The following is a 17,089-nucleotide window of genomic DNA, read 5'->3' as shown; positions in this document are numbered from 1 at the left end:
GTTGGGCTGTCATCTGTAAGACTTGAAAGAATGGAATGCTAAGGAAACTGCAGATTTCTATGCCCATTCTGGTAACTTTAGGCATTTGGTGCCAGCACTTATGAGTATTATTCAGTAATTAGTTGAAATACAGCTCCGGGACATTAATCTGAAAAGTGAAGGTCCCGGCATATGTGAAGATTTTTCCTACTCATTTATGAAGAAGGCGAATTGAAGTTTATAATAAATGTTCAATCCCTGCTGAGGTAGATGGTACCGCTTAATAAAATGTCATACAGTGAAACAGTCAGTATTTTATATGCACTCAATACATTTAGGGTTACAAGCATGGGTTCTGATACCCTAATAAATTGATGACTTGAAGGATATTTAAAAAAATTTTCCCTCAGTCTTTGTAACAAAACACCATTCCACGAAGGTGAGCGATGTAAGGAGCTCCATGTACAAATGCGGTTGAAGTGATATTGTGTTCGATGTTCTACAGCCTTGTCGAGCTTCATTGCAAATGAAACAGTGACATGGGTGAATGCCCAGGTGAATTGGTGAAGAGTAGAGGGTCTGAATGCACCAGTTGGGAAGAATGGGCCACCAGACCCAGCTGCCTTCTCCGAGGAGGGCTGCCGTGCACATGGGTGGAGCCTGGCAGCAGCCAGATTAGTTGTCATCTGTGTAGCTGTGCTGTGAAATCTCTGTCTACGGGCACACCTATCTGTGCAAGCTCTTGTGGGTCCATGCCAGCGGATTTTTGTTAGCACACCACACGTGTGTCCATGCAGGTGTCTGTGCAAACATGCATTTTGTCTTGTCCGCACATGCACGTGTCCTGCTAGTTAGTTCCCAGGGTTTCAAGACATAAGGAATAACTGTGGCTGGTTGCTGGTTCCAGCAATTCATAGGCATACCTGATGGGAGCACACTGCAGGATTGAGTGCCTCACCCCATCCTGGGGCCAGTTGAGAGCTGTGAGGCTGACAGGATGCAAAGGTGTTGAGTGTCACCGTGAGCCTTGGTGCTCTGCCGGATGTGCTCCAAGTGTCTATCCTGGGCTCCTGTGTTGGGGGTGAGAAGGAGAGTATACTTTTCTGCGTTACTGGAAATTCTGACTTCTGCTACTGTGCAGTAGTCTTTTGTTCTGTGCCAACCTCACCTGCCAGGGTGTTTGCACTGCACTGACCTGCCTTGTTTGAAATGTCCATCTTGTGCATTGATGCGTTCCTCCCAAACCTAAGCACGGGCTGGGCTCTTCTGCTCGTTAACGCTGCAGATAAGAAGGCTGTACGTGTGCAGCACAGAGGACTATAGTAGGAGTCCTAGTAAAATATATGAATTGTATTTGTATAATTGTTAAAAGTAAAGGGGGAAATATTGTACTTGAATATCTGTATTGTATTTGAATATCTGTATATAGGCATTGCCCTGATAAGCCCCGGTTGCTTTTGATGGGCTGCAACTTCGATGTCCTTAATTGGGCTGCAGCTGTAGCTAGTGAAGATAACTGGGATAAAAGGGGGTGGGCTTGGCCAGTCAGGGAGAGCCTGGAAGGAGCCCTGGCTAAGAAGCAGCAACAAGCAGAAGAAGAAGTCTGTACTGTGAATAACTGCCCCCAAGAAATATCACTGAGAAGGTACGAGACTTTAGAAATATGATTGCGACAGTATGGGACTCTAGAAATATGAAATACAATGAGATAACAACAGAGGATCCCACCCGTGAACACATACTCTGCAGCGCCGTGCATGCGCAATTAAAAAGCAGTAATAAAACTACTCAAAAACACCCAGCAAAAATGCGTGCACGTAAGCGGCAGGACTCAAAAGAGCAAAGGGACGAGCGACGACTCGCAGAGCGGCGCACGCGCAGCACAGTGAGTTACCGCGCATGCGCACTTGGCGGGGGGAGCTGCGTCTGGTGCAGCTCGCTGTCTCCACCTGCTGGCTGACAGGAGGTGATGCTGACTCGGGAGAGCCGCGGTGCGCAGGGAGCGGCCGCAGCTGCGCACGCGCAGTGCCCCGGGACCTCCGCGCGCACGTAAGCGGCTTCTTCCGCTCGGTGCCGCCGCCTCACGCGGTAACAAACGTGCCGTACCGCAGCCGGGACCTCACATCTTCCCTGGGTGCCGCCGCCTCATACTTGTCCTGCCCTTGTGGGGCCACAGTGCCCTGAGTGCAAATCGCGCAGTGGCCCTGCTGCTGCCAGGCATTCGTAGTCTCCTCTTGCTTCTGTGGCCTGAATTGCTTCCAGTCAGCAAGGATTGTTCCCAAACGTCATCCCCTCTGGAGCTCGATAAAGTTGTGTTCCCGAAGTCCAGGTGCTGCTTCTTGGTGCTGTGTGCACCTCTTGTCTTTGCCTGCTGTGAGCAGCTTTGTGTTGCTGCTCAGTGAAGTCCAGTTCAGAGGTTTCTATACCAAAAACCCCTGTAGTGAGCCATCAGAAGGGAGGTTTCCTGTTCTGCTATATCTTGGCTTTCTGAAATTGCTATATCCTCTTGCATGCTGTATGCCTGAGAGAATTCATGCCACGATTCCTCCAATTTGGCACTAGTCTGTACCTTGCTTGGGGTACAGAGCATCCTTGAGTGCATTGTTAGGAATCTTAGTATGGAAGATACTTGAGATGGGAAGCTGGGGATCATGAACACGTTTGAGAAGCAGAAAGGTTTACTGGACTATGGTCATGTTGTTTTGAATGCAGCAAAGGAAGGCCATCTATTGGCTGGGCCTGTCATTTGCACTGGCTTAGCTCTGCTGTGCAGGAAAAAAAAAAAGTTCAGTGCTTTGGTGTTGTGCATTTCAACTGTAATGTATTGTCAAGTTTGTCTAATGGGTCTTGCCTGAATTTTATATGTTAATCTTGTTGCAAAGCTAAAGGCTGAGAGGGGATGCTGTCAGTAATACAGAAAATACTACTGTGGGCATACAATTCATCTGAATACCTCTGAAGAGACTGTGCTACCTCTTAGCTAGACACTCCCACCCAAATAGTTGACTTTAAAAAGAAAAGCAGACAGCATGTCTTTTGTTTCTCCTGGTTGCTGAGGACTGTTACCTCCCGTTGAGACTCTTGAGACCCTGCAGCTTCTTTTGTATGTTGGCAACTCTGCTTTAATTTGTTCTCTACCCCTGTAATAAAGGTGGAGTATGCACGACTGTACACACCATCTCCTGAACTAGTTGGATGTTATGGAGAATGCTAAGAAGGTGACAGATCGGTTGTCGTTTTAAAAACAAAGGCAATTCTTTGGGATGATTCCAGAGTACAAATCTCACACTCAGTTGTTGCTTTATTGCCACTGAGGGTGGTTGCAGTTTATGAACACTGGTAGACTGTCTTACTTTGTTTGAACAGCCATGTTTATTTCATTCTCCTCCAAAGCTTAGGAAGAAACCAAAACAGTGTTTGGAAATTGTTTAGAATAAAGCTGGTGTTCCAAGAGTGGAGGAGTAAGCACTCAGGAGTCATTTAAGGAATCAGCTTTCCTCAGCATGAGAGGAACCAGCCATGGGCACTGCTGTGTAATATGGAGGACATGCAACCACTGCATCTCTCTGAACACACCCTCCAGTGTTTTGCAAGCCAGCGAGCTGTTTTACTTTTATGTGTAAATATTTTGGCAACAGGGACTCATATCTATGTGTGTGGCTGGGTGCTTCCCTGTGCATATTTAGGTATATCAAAGAAAACTGCCTGTACTTGTGACTGGGACCATTCTGAGAAATTCTTTCCTTGCTGTCCCTCACAGGAGGCTATTACTTGAGAAGCGCTTATGGAGCACTTTCGCTGCTCAAGAAACCCCAGGAAGAACAAGCTGCCCAGCTGTCAGTGCCCCAGAAACGCTGAGACCCTTGTGCCTGACCAGTCTGTCGGCATCCTCTTACAGGGACCCTTCGCTGAGCAGTTCCTGGAGGGAAGTCTGACTGACATTGACGGAAATAGGCCAAGAGCATAATGAAGACCCCTCAGCAGGTCTTCCCACTTTATGACCCCTCAGTAGGACTTCTTATTTGAATATGTTGCCTGCTGCTGGCAATTGCTAGCATCCATGGAGTCCCACTTTGGAATTTTATGGAACAGTTTATGGAACTATACTCTTTATAAACATAAAATTGTGACAGGTTAAGGTTCGGGGATTCTTGGTGATGGTATCTGTCAGTGATAGTATTTGACTGCAAAAGCTTATTCAAAGCACTATCCAGACAAGCTGTAGTTCCCAATAAAAATATTCAGCAGGCAGAGTGCATTTCTAACCCAACAGGCATTCCTATAGGGGAGAAGACAGCCCATTGACTGGTCCCAGCTGTTATGATAGAGCTTTCACTAACTTTTTCTCCATTCTTGGCTTACTTTTATAGTATTTCTTTATATTTAGGTGAAGCTTGAGTGACTCTACTCATGCATATATTTGCTACTGATTGGTGTAGAATCCTCTCACTTCACTTTCAAAGATAGAGCCAAAAATGTATAGACCTCATGTCCAATGAGAGGTTGTAATTTGGAGGCAGTTAACTTTGGGATGGAGGTGTGCATTAATATTACAATTAGGCTATAATGAACAACATTCATCTGAGGAAAGCGATTTTGCCATTTGCTGGCTTAGCAGCAAGACACCTCTCTCACAGCTGCTATGCAGTTAATCAGCTTCAAAGTACCATTAAGTTCCTGCCAGGGATTTTGGCAGAGTCTGGTCTTGGTATCTCCATTCCACTGCACCCCTCCTTAGCAGGTGCTTATGGTCCTCTGGGGAATCATTGTGGAGCATGCCAACCCAGTTCCATCCTGGGAACAGCACCTGTATTTTACCCTAAAATTTCTGTCCCATTATAACTCCTGTTAGGACACAAATGTAACTTAGTTTCCTCTGATTTTACCCCCAGTAATCTTTCCATACAAACACTGCTCCACTCTCCAGAGGATTATTGTGAGCAGATGTGAGCTCTGCTGTCCCTTTGAACTGACAGAGGTTTTGTCCCAAGTTCCTTTTGAACCTGTCCTGCGCCTGTTACAAGTCCTCAGTCTCCTGCAATTTTGTGGGTCAGTCACATGTAAAACAGCACAGCTGGCTGGCATGCTTTGCTTATGAGGGGAGACAAGAGAAGAATCCCTCTGCTCACACCAGACCTGCAGCTGCCAAACCTCACCAAAGCACCTGAGGAGCCCCCAGGAACTGATGGTACAGAAGGGAGGTGATGGAGGACAGCACAGCAGGCAGCCTGCCCTCTATCTGGCTGTGAAGAAGGCAGGGCTGGGAACTGTCAGCAACATCCCAGCAGGTCTGGCTCATGGAGCCACCCTGAGGGCCTCCCCTGCCTTTGGGCAGTCCCAGCTGCTGCAGCTCACTTGACAGAGACTCATTGTCTATACCGTGCTTGGCTGCACTGGAGATGATGAAGCCGAGGACAGCAATGGTTGCCTTCACATCCCCTGACTGCAGATGGGAGGGAGGGCGAGCTCTGTCACCTTGGGAAGGCATCTGCAGATTCATTGCTTCCCGTCTCTGGAGCATGGCTCCATCGGGGGATCGTGGTAAGGACAGCAGTGCTCACCTAACTTTGCACCCGAGGACAGCTTCAGGATCTTGTCATACTGTGGGAGAGCAGAGCTTCACAGTAAATACCAGCTAACATACTTACTACCAGTGTTAACACTAACAATTCTTAACCAAATATTAATACTAATAACACTTACTATGCATATTATTAATGCTAGTAGAGGCTGGTAGTGTTCTTAATTCTGAGGCTTGTGTGAAGAACACAGAATTAATTAATGATGCTGATTATGCTATTGTGGTGTTGAACTACTTGGCCTCCACTGCTGTAGCCCCACACTTACCTCGATGGCCTCCTCCAGCAGGTCCCAAAACACCTGGATGCAGATCAGCTTAAGCTTCACTGATGTGATAAACAGAGTTCACTCTTTAAAATTTTTACAAGTTTAATAAAGGGTAAAAGGACAAAATAGTCCAGCACTGGGATGCTTTTAGCACACAGCCAAAGAGCACAGAGGTAGCTTAAAATCATGTTCATTATATACTGTTACATTGCTGAGGTTACACGCATATTCATTAACTTACACATTATTCAAACATTCCTTTGACTTTTTGATGTTCCAGGAACTCTCTTGTTTGGTTTTAACCTCTGACTTGTCTGCAGAACGTTCTGTAAATTAGGTCTACATATTTTATTTCTTCCTGTAGTTTTATCCTGTTGCTTCACACTCCCTGATAACACCGATAAGAGTCGAAAGATGGTTCCTGGATGCTTAAGCTCTTTTTGTCACTATTATCTTATCACTTGGTAGGGGCAGTCTGCAGTTATAAGAAACAGAATAATTGCTTTACACCGTTTTCTGAGTTAGTTACATAGAAGTATTTTAGTTTCTATTTTAACATTTTGCTAAAGCCTACGATATATTTATCACGCTACTATTCATATGAAATATACAGTGCATACATAAACTGGCATATTACTATACAAAGCAGTTAAAAGTAAGTATAAGTTTTACCATATCAAAATACTTGTAATGCAAAAAGCTATTTATGAATGTGAAAGTCAATATTGTTTTATCATCTATAACATCCGACGACGAGGGTGAGCAGCGGGCCCGCAGCAGGCAGAGGGCGGGCAGGGGGACGCGGGCACTTAACTTTGGCCAGGGTGCTGATCTCGGCCAGTCGGGGCAGGCCAAGTCCCCGCAGAAGCGGAAGCACTGCGGTACAAGAGGCACCCAGAGCCCGCAGCGGGCGCTGCACGCCCTCCCCGCTCCCGAGCCCTCTCCTCACCAAATCGCCGCCGCTCCCTGGTCCGCCCTGCTGTCGCAAAGACGACTCGGAACCCCTCCCGGGCTACACTCCTCTCCGCCCCCTGCCCCGAGTGCCCAAGGGAGCGCTCCGGTAGGGGCTCTGCGGGGGTCTTTTCCCCGGGACCTGGGCACGAGAGAGGGCCGGAGAAGGGGACGGGGGTTTCGCGAGCGGGACCCCCGGCGCCTGCGAGCCCTTCGGGCAGCCCGAGCTCCGCCCCACGCTCCCAGGGGCTGCAGCCTGACGGCTCCCAAACCTGCCAATCACGGCCCGCCTTTCTCCGTCCGCCCTGTCCAATCACAGCCGCCCTGTCAATCCGGAAGCGGTCCCGCCAATCTCAGCCCGCTCAGTGGCGGCTCGACCCCTCAGACTGGCCCCGCTCCCGCCACCGCCGCTTTGGGAGCCGGCGGAGCAGTGTCCTCGCTGCCTCGGCAGGCGCTGTTGCGGACGGGAAGGGCGGCCGGGAGCTTCCAGTTCAGGTCCTGGTCGGGATCAGGTTCTGGTCCAGGGAAACGGGCAGGCGGCGGGGAGCAGGCTGACGCGGCCACTGCAATGGCGGCGGCGGGCGCAGCACTTGAGGGGACCGCGGGGAGTCACGGAGCCGAGCGCGGCGGGAATGGGCGGGCTGGGATTGGTGGAGCCGGCAGGCGCTGCCTCGGGTTGTGATTGGCTGGCTGGTCCGCCCGTGGGGCATAAATAGCGTGCGTTGGGGCGGCAATGGCGTCAGTTCGGCGGTGAAGCTGGGAGCGACGGGAGCTGCGGATGCGCGATCTGAGGAGCGGCGCTGCGCCAGGACGGGACCCCCGCGGCAGCTGATCCGGGGAGCGCCGGTGAGCACGGACGCGACGCCTGCGGTAGTATCTGGGGGCCGGCCGTGTCCAGTTCTTTCTGCCGCGCCCTGCGTGGCTCGGGTAGCCGGCGGCTGGTGTGGGGTCTGGAGTGGCGCGGGAGGGGGGGGGGGGCAGGCCCGCCTGCTGTCACTGGGGGCTGGGAAGTAGCCGTTTCGCGGTTTCTGGATTTAAAGAAATGTTCAGAATACGAGGAATAAAGGTTGCTTTTTGCATTTTTATTACTTTAGTTTGGTTTTACTTGTAACTTTGTTTTCTTTATTGTGTTGTTTTATTATTGCTCGTTTTATTACATCTTTTTGGTTTGATTTGTTTTCTTTACTAGATATCTCATGTTAATTTGGTAAGGGTTGTGGGACTGGAGCTGGAACACCAGTTGTGAGAGCAGTGGGCACATAAAACCCCAGGGTGTGGAATAATGACTTTGGCATGAGTTAGGCCCAAAACAATGTGGAGTAGTGGAAGTGCTGGGGCTAGATAAATGCCTTGGGAGGAAGGCATGGAGCTGCAGTACAGGGCCTGCAGGTTATGCCTGGGGGTTCCCAGCCCCTGCCCTGTGGTGCCAACGAGGGGCTGAGTGTGTGGGGGCTCAGAGGGTTCTAGGGCCCAAGAACCAGCCCAAGGGTGCACTTTGGGATGGGGGAGCAGTAGTTCAGTGGCTATTCCCAGCCCCTGGAGCTGCCTGAGGGGAGGTGAGGGGGCCTTTGTGCAGGTGCTGGCCTGAGAGCCACGGTGAGGGGGAAGGTGGATGTTGAGCTTCAGGCCTCCAGTGTCCCCAGAGTTGGGATGCCACTGAGGTGGGTGGGTGGATGCGACAGCTTCTAGAAATATTGAAACGATGGCAGTAACTGATTTGTGGCCTTATCAACAGCCCCAAGGTGCAGTGAGAAGCATGAGCGGCTTTTAGCTGCAGCCAGTAGGAAGCTGAGGAACTGGAGCTGAGGCAGCAGAGCTGGAGGAGACAGAAATATGGTAGGGTTTGGGGTAAAACCCCTGTGGGGCTGGGATAGGGATTGTGGAGCGGGGAGGTGACCTGCGTGGTTGGAATTGAAATTGCTCTAAGGACTGTGATCTGAGCTGAAGAACTAGAGCTAAAACAAAGATCCCGTCCTGAGAAGCAGAAGTAGTATTGTGAGGCACTACCGTGAAGATGTTGAGCAGGAAGTGCAAGAGAAGAGCTGGCAGTAAAATAAAGCTTGTGGGTGGAGAGCTGAAAGAGCTGAAATCACTGGGCCTGGTCTCGTCATCATTGTGGGACTGGAATTGCAGCTTAACACATCATAGCAATATAAGGCTGGTACTGACGCGGTATTGTTCTTGCGCCGAGATCACTGTAGTCCTGTTACTCGGATGCAGGGGCTGGGTATTGCGACCGATAGTAGAACAGCAGGTATGGAGTGGGAAAAGGGGGCTGCAAGCTTGCGCCTGAAAACCCCGTCGATGCTAGGATATTGCCTGCGCCGGTGATGGCACCTCTTGGGGCGCAGCTGAAATCTCTGTGGGGCTGAGAAGTGGACTGCTGGGCTGGCACTTTGAATGAAAATGGCAAAGGCACTAGATCTGTGAACGGGGCTCTGGGCATCCAGGAGAACTAATGCAGGGGTGGGCAAAGTGACTGGGGACTGCTCGGTGGGAGCTAAAATCACTGCAGGGCTAGGATATGGACGGTGGGGTGGGCTTCCAGAGGCTCGTGCGGGAGCTGAATTGTTGCCGAGCTGGGGCCAAGAGCAAGATGCTGCCATTTGAAGCTGGAGCAACACAGAGCTGGAGCTGGAAGAAGAGAGCTGGCAGTAAAATAAAGCTTGTGGGTGAAGAGGTGAAAGAGCTGAAATCACTGGGCCTGTTCTTGTCATCATTGTGGGTCTGGGATCGGGGCTGCACACAACATAGGAACTGTAGGGCTGGCACAGAGACCGTAAAATAAAGCTTGTGGGCGAAGAGGTGAAAGAGCTGAAATCACTGGGCCTGGTCTTGTCATCATTGTGGGACTGGAATTGCAGCTTAACACATCATAGCAATCTAACGCCTGTACTGACACTGTATTGTTCTTGCGCCGAGATCACTGTAGTCCTGTTACTCGGATGCAGGGGCTGGGTATTGCGACCGGTAGTAGAACAGGATGTGTGGAGTGGGAAAAGGGGGCTGCAAGCTTGCGCCTGAAAACCCCGTCGATGCTAGGATATTGCCTGCGCCGGTGATGGCACCTCTTGGGGCGCAGCTGAAATCTCTGTGGGTCTTGGAAATGGACTGCTGGGCTGGCACTTTGAATGAAAATGGCAAAGGCACTAGATCTGTGAACGGGGCTCTGGGCATCCAGGAGAACTAATGCAGGGGTGGGCAGAGTGACTGGGGACTGCTCGGTGGGAGCTAAAATCACTGCAGGGCTAGGATATGGACGGTGGGGTGGGCTTACAGAGGCTCGTGCGGGACCTGAATTGTTGCCGAGCTGGGGCCAAGAGCAAGATGCTGCCATGTGAAGCTGGAGCAACACAGAGCTGGAGCTGGAAGAAGAGAGCTGGCAGTAAAATAAAGCTTGTGGGGGAAGAGGTGAAAGAGCTGAAATCACTGGGCCTGCACTTGTCATCATTGTGGGACTGGAATTGCAGCTTAACACATCATAGCAATCTAATGCCTGTACTGACACTGTATTGTTCTTGCGCCGAGATCACTGTAGGCCTGTGACATGGATGCAGGGGCTGGGTATTGTGACCGATAGTAGAACAGCAGGTGTGGAGTGGGAGAAGGGGGCTGCAAGCTTGCGCCTGAAAACCCTGTCGATGCTAGGATATTGCCTGCGCCGGTGATGGCACCTCTTGGGGCGCAGCTGAAATCGCTGTGGGGCTGAGAAGTGGTCTGCTGGGCTGGCACTTTGAATGAAAATGGCAAAGGCACTAGATCTGTGAACGCGGCTCTGGGCATCCAGGAGAACTAATGCAGGGGTGGGCAAAGTGACTGGGGACTGCTCGGTGGGAGCTAAATTCACTGCAGGGCTAGGATATGGACGGTGGGGTGGGCTTCCAGAGGCTCGTGCGGGAGCTGAATTGTTGCCGAGCTGGGGCCAAGAGCAAGATGCTGCCATTTGAAGCTGGAGCAACACAGAGCTGGAGCTGGAAGAAGAGAGCTGGCAGTAAAATAAAGCTTGTGGGTGAAGAGGTGAAAGAGCTGAAATCACTGGGCCTGGTCTTGTCATCATTGTGGGTCTGGGATCGGGGCTGCACACAACATAGGAACTGTAGGGCCGGCACAGAGACCGTAAAATAAAGCTTGTGGGCGAAGAGGTGAAAGAGCTGAAATCACTGGGCCTGGTCTTGTCATCATTGTGGGTCTGGGATCGGGGCTGCACACAACATAGGAACTGTAGGGCTGGCACAGAGACCGTAAAATAAAGCTTGTGGGCGAAGAGGTGAAAGAGCTGAAATCACTGGGCCTGGTCTTGTCATCATTGTGGGTCTGGGATCGGGGCTGCACACAACATAGGAACTGTAGGTGCTGGCACAGAGACCATAAAATAAAGCTTGTGGGCGAAGAGGTGAAAGAGCTGAAATCACTGGGCCTGCACTTGTCATCATTGTGGGACTGGAATTGCAGCTTAACACATCATAGCAATCTAACGCCTGTACTGACACTGTATTGTTCTTGCGCCGAGATCACTGTAGTCCTGTTACTCGGATGCAGGGGCTGGGTATTGCGACCGGTAGTAGAACAGGATGTGTGGAGTGGGAAAAGGGGGCTGCAAGCTTGCGCCTGAAAACCCCGTCGATGCTAGGATATTGCCTGCGCCGGTGATGGCACCTCTTGGGGCGCAGCTGAAATCTCTGTGGGTCTTGGAAATGGACTGCTGGGCTGGCACTTTGAATGAAAATGGCAAAGGCACTAGATCTGTGAACGGGGCTCTGGGCATCCAGGAGAACTAATGCAGGAGTGGGCAAAGTGACTGGGGACTGCTCGGTGGGAGCTAAAATCACTGCAGGGCTAGGATATGGACGGTGGGGTGGGCTTCCAGAGGCTCGTGCGGGAGCTGAATTGTTGCCGAGCTGGGGCCAAGAGCAAGATGCTGCCATTTGAAGCTGGAGCAACACAGAGCTGGAGCTGGAAGAAGAGAGCTGGCAGTAAAATAAAGCTTGTGGGTGAAGAGGTGAAAGAGCTGAAATCACTGGGCCTGGTCTTGTCATCATTGTGGGTCTGGGATCGGGGCTGCACACAACATAGGAACTGTAGGGCCGGCACAGAGACCGTAAAATAAAGCTTGTGGGCGAAGAGGTGAAAGAGCTGAAATCACTGGGCCTGGTCTTGTCATCATTGTGGGTCTGGGATCGGGGCTGCACACAACATAGGAACTGTAGGGCTGGCACAGAGACCGTAAAATAAAGCTTGTGGGCGAAGAGGTGAAAGAGCTGAAATCACTGGGCCTGGTCTTGTCATCATTGTGGGACTGGAATTGCAGCTTAACACATCATAGCAATATAAGGCCGTTCTGACACTGTATTGTTCTTGCGCCGAGATCACTGTAGTCCTGTTACTCGGATGCAGGGGCTGGGTATTGCGACCGGTAGTAGAACAGGATGTGTGGAGTGGGAGAAGGGGGCTGCAAGCTTGCGCCTGAAAACCCCGTCGATGCTAGGATATTGCCTGTGCCGGTGATGGCACCTCTTGGGGTGCAGCTGAAATCTCTGTGGGTCTTGGAAATGGACTGCTGGGCTGGCACTTTGAAAATGGCAAAGGCACTAGATCTGTGAACGGGGCTCTGGGCATCCAGGAGAACTAATGCAGGGGTGGGCAGAGTGACTGGGGACTGCTCGGTGGGAGCTAAAATCACTGCAGGGCTAGGATATGGACGGTGGGGTGGGCTTCCAGAGGCTCGTGCGGGAGCTGAATTGTTGCCGAGCTGGGGCCAAGAGCAAGATGCTGCCATGTGAAGCTGGAGCAACACAGAGCTGGAGCTGGAAGAAGAGAGCTGGCAGTAAAATAAAGCTTGTGGGTGAAGAGGTGAAAGAGCTGAAATCACTGGGCCTGGTCTTGTCATCATTGTGGGTCTGGGATCGGGGCTGCACACAACATAGGAACTGTAGGGCCGGCACAGAGACCGTAAAATAAAGCTTGTGGGCGAAGAGGTGAAAGAGCTGAAATCACTGGGCCTGCACTTGTCATCATTGTGGGACTGGAATTGCAGCTTAACACATCATAGCAATCTAATGCCTGTACTGACACTGTATTGTTCTTGCGCCGAGATCACTGTAGGCCTGTGACATGGATGCAGGGGCTGGGTATTGTGACCGATTGTAGAACAGCAGGTGTGGAGTGGGAGAAGGGGGCTGCAAGCTTGCGCCTGAAAACCCTGTCGATGCTAGGATATTGCCTGCGCCGGTGATGGCACCTCTTGGGGCGCAGCTGAAATCTCTGTGGGGCTGAGAAGTGGACTGCTGGGCTGGCACTTTGAATGCAAATGGCAAAGGCACTAGACCTGTGAACGGGGCTCTGGGCATCCAGGAGAACTAATGCAGGGGTGGGCAAAGTGACTGGGGACTGCTCGGTGGGAGCTAAAATCACTGCAGGGTTAGGATATGGACGGTGGGGTGGGCTTCCAGAGGCTCGTGCGGGAGCTGAATTGTTGCCGAGCTGGGGCCAAGAGCAAGATGCTGCCATGTGAAGCTGGAGCAACACAGAGCTGGAGCTGGAAGAAGAGAGCCGCCATCTTGGATAAGGCTTTGTTTTAATCGGTAATTTTAAAAATTAGGGTTAATTTTAAGGGGTAATTATAAGGGTTACGGTTCATTTTAAGATTAATTGGGGTTCGGGGTGGGGTTGAGGCCTCGTGGTGGGGCTCGGGGTGGGGTTCAGGCCTCGGGGTGGGGCCCGGGGTGGGGTTGAGCCCTCGGGTGAGGTTGGGGGCGGGGTAAGGGCTAGGGTTAGGGTCAGGGTTAGGGTTAGGGTCAGGGTCATGCCGCTTCCTCCACCACCGGCTCTATACACAGCACCACAGTGGGCAAAAACTGCAGCACCTTGCATGCATCCTTCCGCGTCTCTCCCTCTGCCGGAACTTGAGGAGCTGGGCACGGCTGCATCACCGAGAGATCCCTCCGCAGTGCAGAACCCTGCACAACCGATACCTGATATCCCTAAAAAATCATAAGAAGCAAATATGACTGCAGGGAAAACAAGCTGGAGAGAACAAAAGATGGTATTGTTATCCTTACCCTCTGTTAGAAACATCCACTGTGCTTTGATGCTGGTAGCTGCCAGGGGCTTGTTAGCTCTTTGTAGGCAGGTGTAGGTGTTCACTTGTAGGTTTTTTCTCTGGACAAGTCAATTCAAACTTTGCTAAGCTTATATTTGCAGATTACTCTCTAGTACAGTCCAGCATGACATTTTGGAATGGTGTAAAAATACCATGTTACTTTGAAATTGCTAACGATGAGAAGCTTTAGGGAAAAATACGATTTCAGGGTTGGAAGATGTGAGAAGAATTTTGTGGGGATGTGAGACTGAAATAAAGTGCACTTGAAGCTGGACTGGCACGCTGGCAGATCCCCTATTAAAGGGTAGTGCTTAAATTAACCTGGGGGTTGCCCATTGTTTCTGTAGAAATCAATGTTTCCTGGTCTTCAGAAGTAAGCTGCTTTGAAAAGCTGGAAGGTGCAGCATAGTGACAATCCGTGTGCTTTGGATTAAAAGTAGATTTCAGAAGGGTGATAGGCTTTTGTCTTTTCCTAGAAGTCGATGTAATTCTATCGAGGAGTTTTTAATTCTGTGTTGCCATGTCATCCCTCAGAGCCCTGTCGTACTAATCGTCATACAGATACAAAACAAAACATCAGACGCTGTCCCAGCCACTTAGAGCCCAGAACACGATTTCCTTGGGCTGCCATTTGTGTGCCATCGGTGCTCACCACGGAAGCGAGCCGGGGATGTTGCAGCTGTTGGGAACAAACCGCTTCTCGTCACACAGAAATGGAATTCGGACGACGCCTCGGCCAGCCCCTCTCTGCCGTCGTCTCCTGAATCTGCAGCAGAGCAGTTGCAGTCCGTCCGGGTACGTGTAATCCAGCTCCTGACGATCTGAGCACACGGAGCAGCGCTCAGCTGCCGTGGGGGCTCAGGGAAGGCAGAGTGTGCATTGTCATCTTCCTGAACCTACAGACCAATCAAAGTGAGAAGCCACAGGGTGGAAATCACTCGCATATATGCTAAATAAAACTTGCAGATTTATTTAAGAATTGTTTCTGTTCGTTCTTTTTTGTGCTTCTGTGCTTAGAAAACATCCCTATAAAATCAGTTCAGTTCATCAGTTGAACCTTTGTTTGCAGACCCTCACTGAGCAGAATTTGTTGCAGACTCAGTGCACGCTGCGCTGGAGTGTGAGGAGCTCAGTGCACTGCCGGGAGTGTGAGGAGCTCATGTGTGCTACTTTTTGCTTTAGGACGCTCTAAGGTATTTATTCCTTTTGGGATACATGATGAGAATTCCCAAGAGAGGTAGTTATAAGGTATGATATTGGGAAAAAAGCCTGTGTGGTTGGAATGTTGTTGTTGTCAAAAGTTAATTTTTTCTTAGCCAGTAGTTAGCTTTTTGCTTTATTTTTGTGGTAGCAGTATTTTATTGTTTAAAAAATTGCTTCAAAATTACTTGAGTGGCTGGCCATCGGTACCTTGTTCAGATTTGCCTATTTGCTTGTAGCTAAAATGTTCACATCTTGTTTATCATTCTATTTAAGAAACTGCTGCCCAGCCAACTAATAACTGAATATCTATCTGTCTGGGACACGGGGAGAGGATTTAGGTAATGTCTTTGTTTCCAGAAAAAAGTTCCTGTGTAGTTTCTAAATAGAGGAGAGGGGGGTGAAGACTCGGGGCTCTGATGCCATTGGGGCACCCCAAGGTCCCCAGGAGAGGAAGCCCCACTGGGGTTCAGGAGCAGGTGTGTTCTCATGTGATATAGAATAAATTACAAATATAAACATGAAAATTGTAATCATGAAAATATTTTTTTAAATAGCTAAATAAAGCGGGGTTTTTTTATTTGTCAGTAGGCAGGGTTTTGATTATAAAAATTATAAATACAAACAATATAAATGTAGAAATCTAAGTATAGGAATATATCATAAATAAACACATATATAAAGTTTAAAAACAAGAAAAAATTAGTTGTAGCAGTAGATATGACACATAATATAAATAAAAATTTAAAAACATTTCTAGAATTTTACAAATATATAATTATTAATACACTGCATCAAAAGAAACAATAAATATAAATGGGAATATAATTATACTAAGTATAAAAATATTTCAATCTCGTTTAAAAGAAGGGTTTTTTTGTATTTATTTGGTTAGAGACGGGGTTTTTATTTGGAATAATAGAAGTATTATAGAAGTATAAATCTAAATATAGAAATATACAATCTATAGAGAAAGATATTTGTAAAAACACGAGCGAACGGCGCCTCCTTCGGCCGAATGGAACGAGCTCAGCCGAAGCAAGGCGGGACCGGCCGAACCTGACGGCCTCGAGCGAACCGAGGCCAGGCTTGCGAGGCTGCCTGAACGGAGCCGAGCTCAGGCGAACCGAGCCCGCTGCTCTCGTGCGCGCTAATTAGCGCGAGTGCGGTCACCGCCTAATGAGCCCCTGTGCCGCCCCGCGCTCCCGGTCGTGTCCGTGCGATGGGCGGGCCGCCCGCGGGACGCGGCAGCAGGAGAGCCCCGAGCCGGGCGCGTTTAACGTGAGGCGGCGCCGCTTGCCCGCCCTCAGGGAGCCGAGCCGAGCCGAGGCGCGCCGAACGCATGGAGAGCGGCTCCGAGTTCGGCCGAAGCGAGCCGAGCCGCGCCGAGCGCACAGAGCGGCTCCGAGTTCGGCCGAATGAAGCCGAGCCGCGCCGAGCGCACAGAGCGGCTCCGAGTTCGGCCGAAGCGAGCCGAGCCGCGCCGAGCACACAGAGCGGCTCCGAGTTCGGCCGAATAAAGCCGAGCCGCGCCGAAGAGGCGCATCCAGCCGAATGCAGCCGACAATAGCCGAGTTTAGCCGATTACAGCCCAATTTAGCCGAGCACTTAAGTTATTCTGCAGCCCTTTGACTTTTGTCCTGACTTTTTTTCAGATGCACCTCCTCAGGTGACTGCAGCAGTTCCTTAGGTTCCATCTTCTCAAAGGGTACAGGGCTCAAGAATTCGTCTTCCAGAGAGTTATCTCAAGTCCTGGCTTGTATTGTATCTGCCTATGTTGGCTAATGTTGTATGTACCTCTATTGTGTGTACCTATGCTGGCTTATACTGTATGTACTTATACTGTATGTACCTATGTTGGTTTATACTATATGTACTTACATTGGATGTACCTATATTGGTTTATATTGTGTGTACCTGTGTTGGTTTATACTGTATGTAAGTGTGTCACCTTCTATTGTGTGTACTTACGCTCTGTTTACACTTGCACTGTTTACCTCAGCCTATATTGTG

The 17,089-nt window shown here is 50.1% G+C and overlaps 1 protein-coding gene and 1 long non-coding RNA gene across 4 annotated transcripts; one reads left to right on the top strand and one right to left on the bottom strand.

Annotated features, from left to right (window-relative positions):
• Positions 1 to 390: 390 nt before the first annotated feature.
• Positions 391 to 2,124, bottom strand: LOC141730398 (uncharacterized). Its single transcript, XR_012581849.1, has 3 exons — positions 1,722 to 2,124; positions 1,175 to 1,310; positions 391 to 1,049 (listed from the first exon to the last, which is right to left on the bottom strand). It is a non-coding gene; the product is annotated as an uncharacterized LOC141730398 (long non-coding RNA).
• A 4,379-nt stretch (positions 2,125 to 6,503) lies between these two features.
• Positions 6,504 to 17,032, top strand: LOC141730397 (uncharacterized). 3 transcript variants are annotated; one of them, XM_074547703.1, is made up of 3 exons: positions 6,504 to 7,623; positions 8,513 to 8,613; positions 16,732 to 17,032. In XM_074547703.1, the coding sequence occupies exon 1, from the start codon at positions 6,533 to 6,535 to the stop codon at positions 7,457 to 7,459; it is 927 nt and encodes a 308-aa protein (XP_074403804.1). In that variant the 5' UTR covers positions 6,504 to 6,532; the 3' UTR covers positions 7,460 to 7,623; positions 8,513 to 8,613; positions 16,732 to 17,032. The 3 variants fall into 3 exon arrangements, with proteins under 3 accessions (XP_074403804.1, XP_074403803.1, XP_074403802.1); XM_074547702.1 differs by lacking the exon at positions 16,732 to 17,032 and adding an exon at positions 13,614 to 13,849; XM_074547701.1 differs by lacking the exon at positions 16,732 to 17,032 and having other exon boundaries at positions 8,513 to 9,046.
• Positions 17,033 to 17,089: the final 57 nt, after the last annotated feature.

The sequence above is a fragment of the Zonotrichia albicollis genome, chromosome 10 (genome assembly GCF_047830755.1).
Source record: "Zonotrichia albicollis isolate bZonAlb1 chromosome 10, bZonAlb1.hap1, whole genome shotgun sequence".
Taxonomy (NCBI): Eukaryota; Metazoa; Chordata; class Aves; order Passeriformes; family Passerellidae; genus Zonotrichia; species Zonotrichia albicollis.
This window is presented reverse-complemented; position numbering and strand designations above follow the sequence as displayed.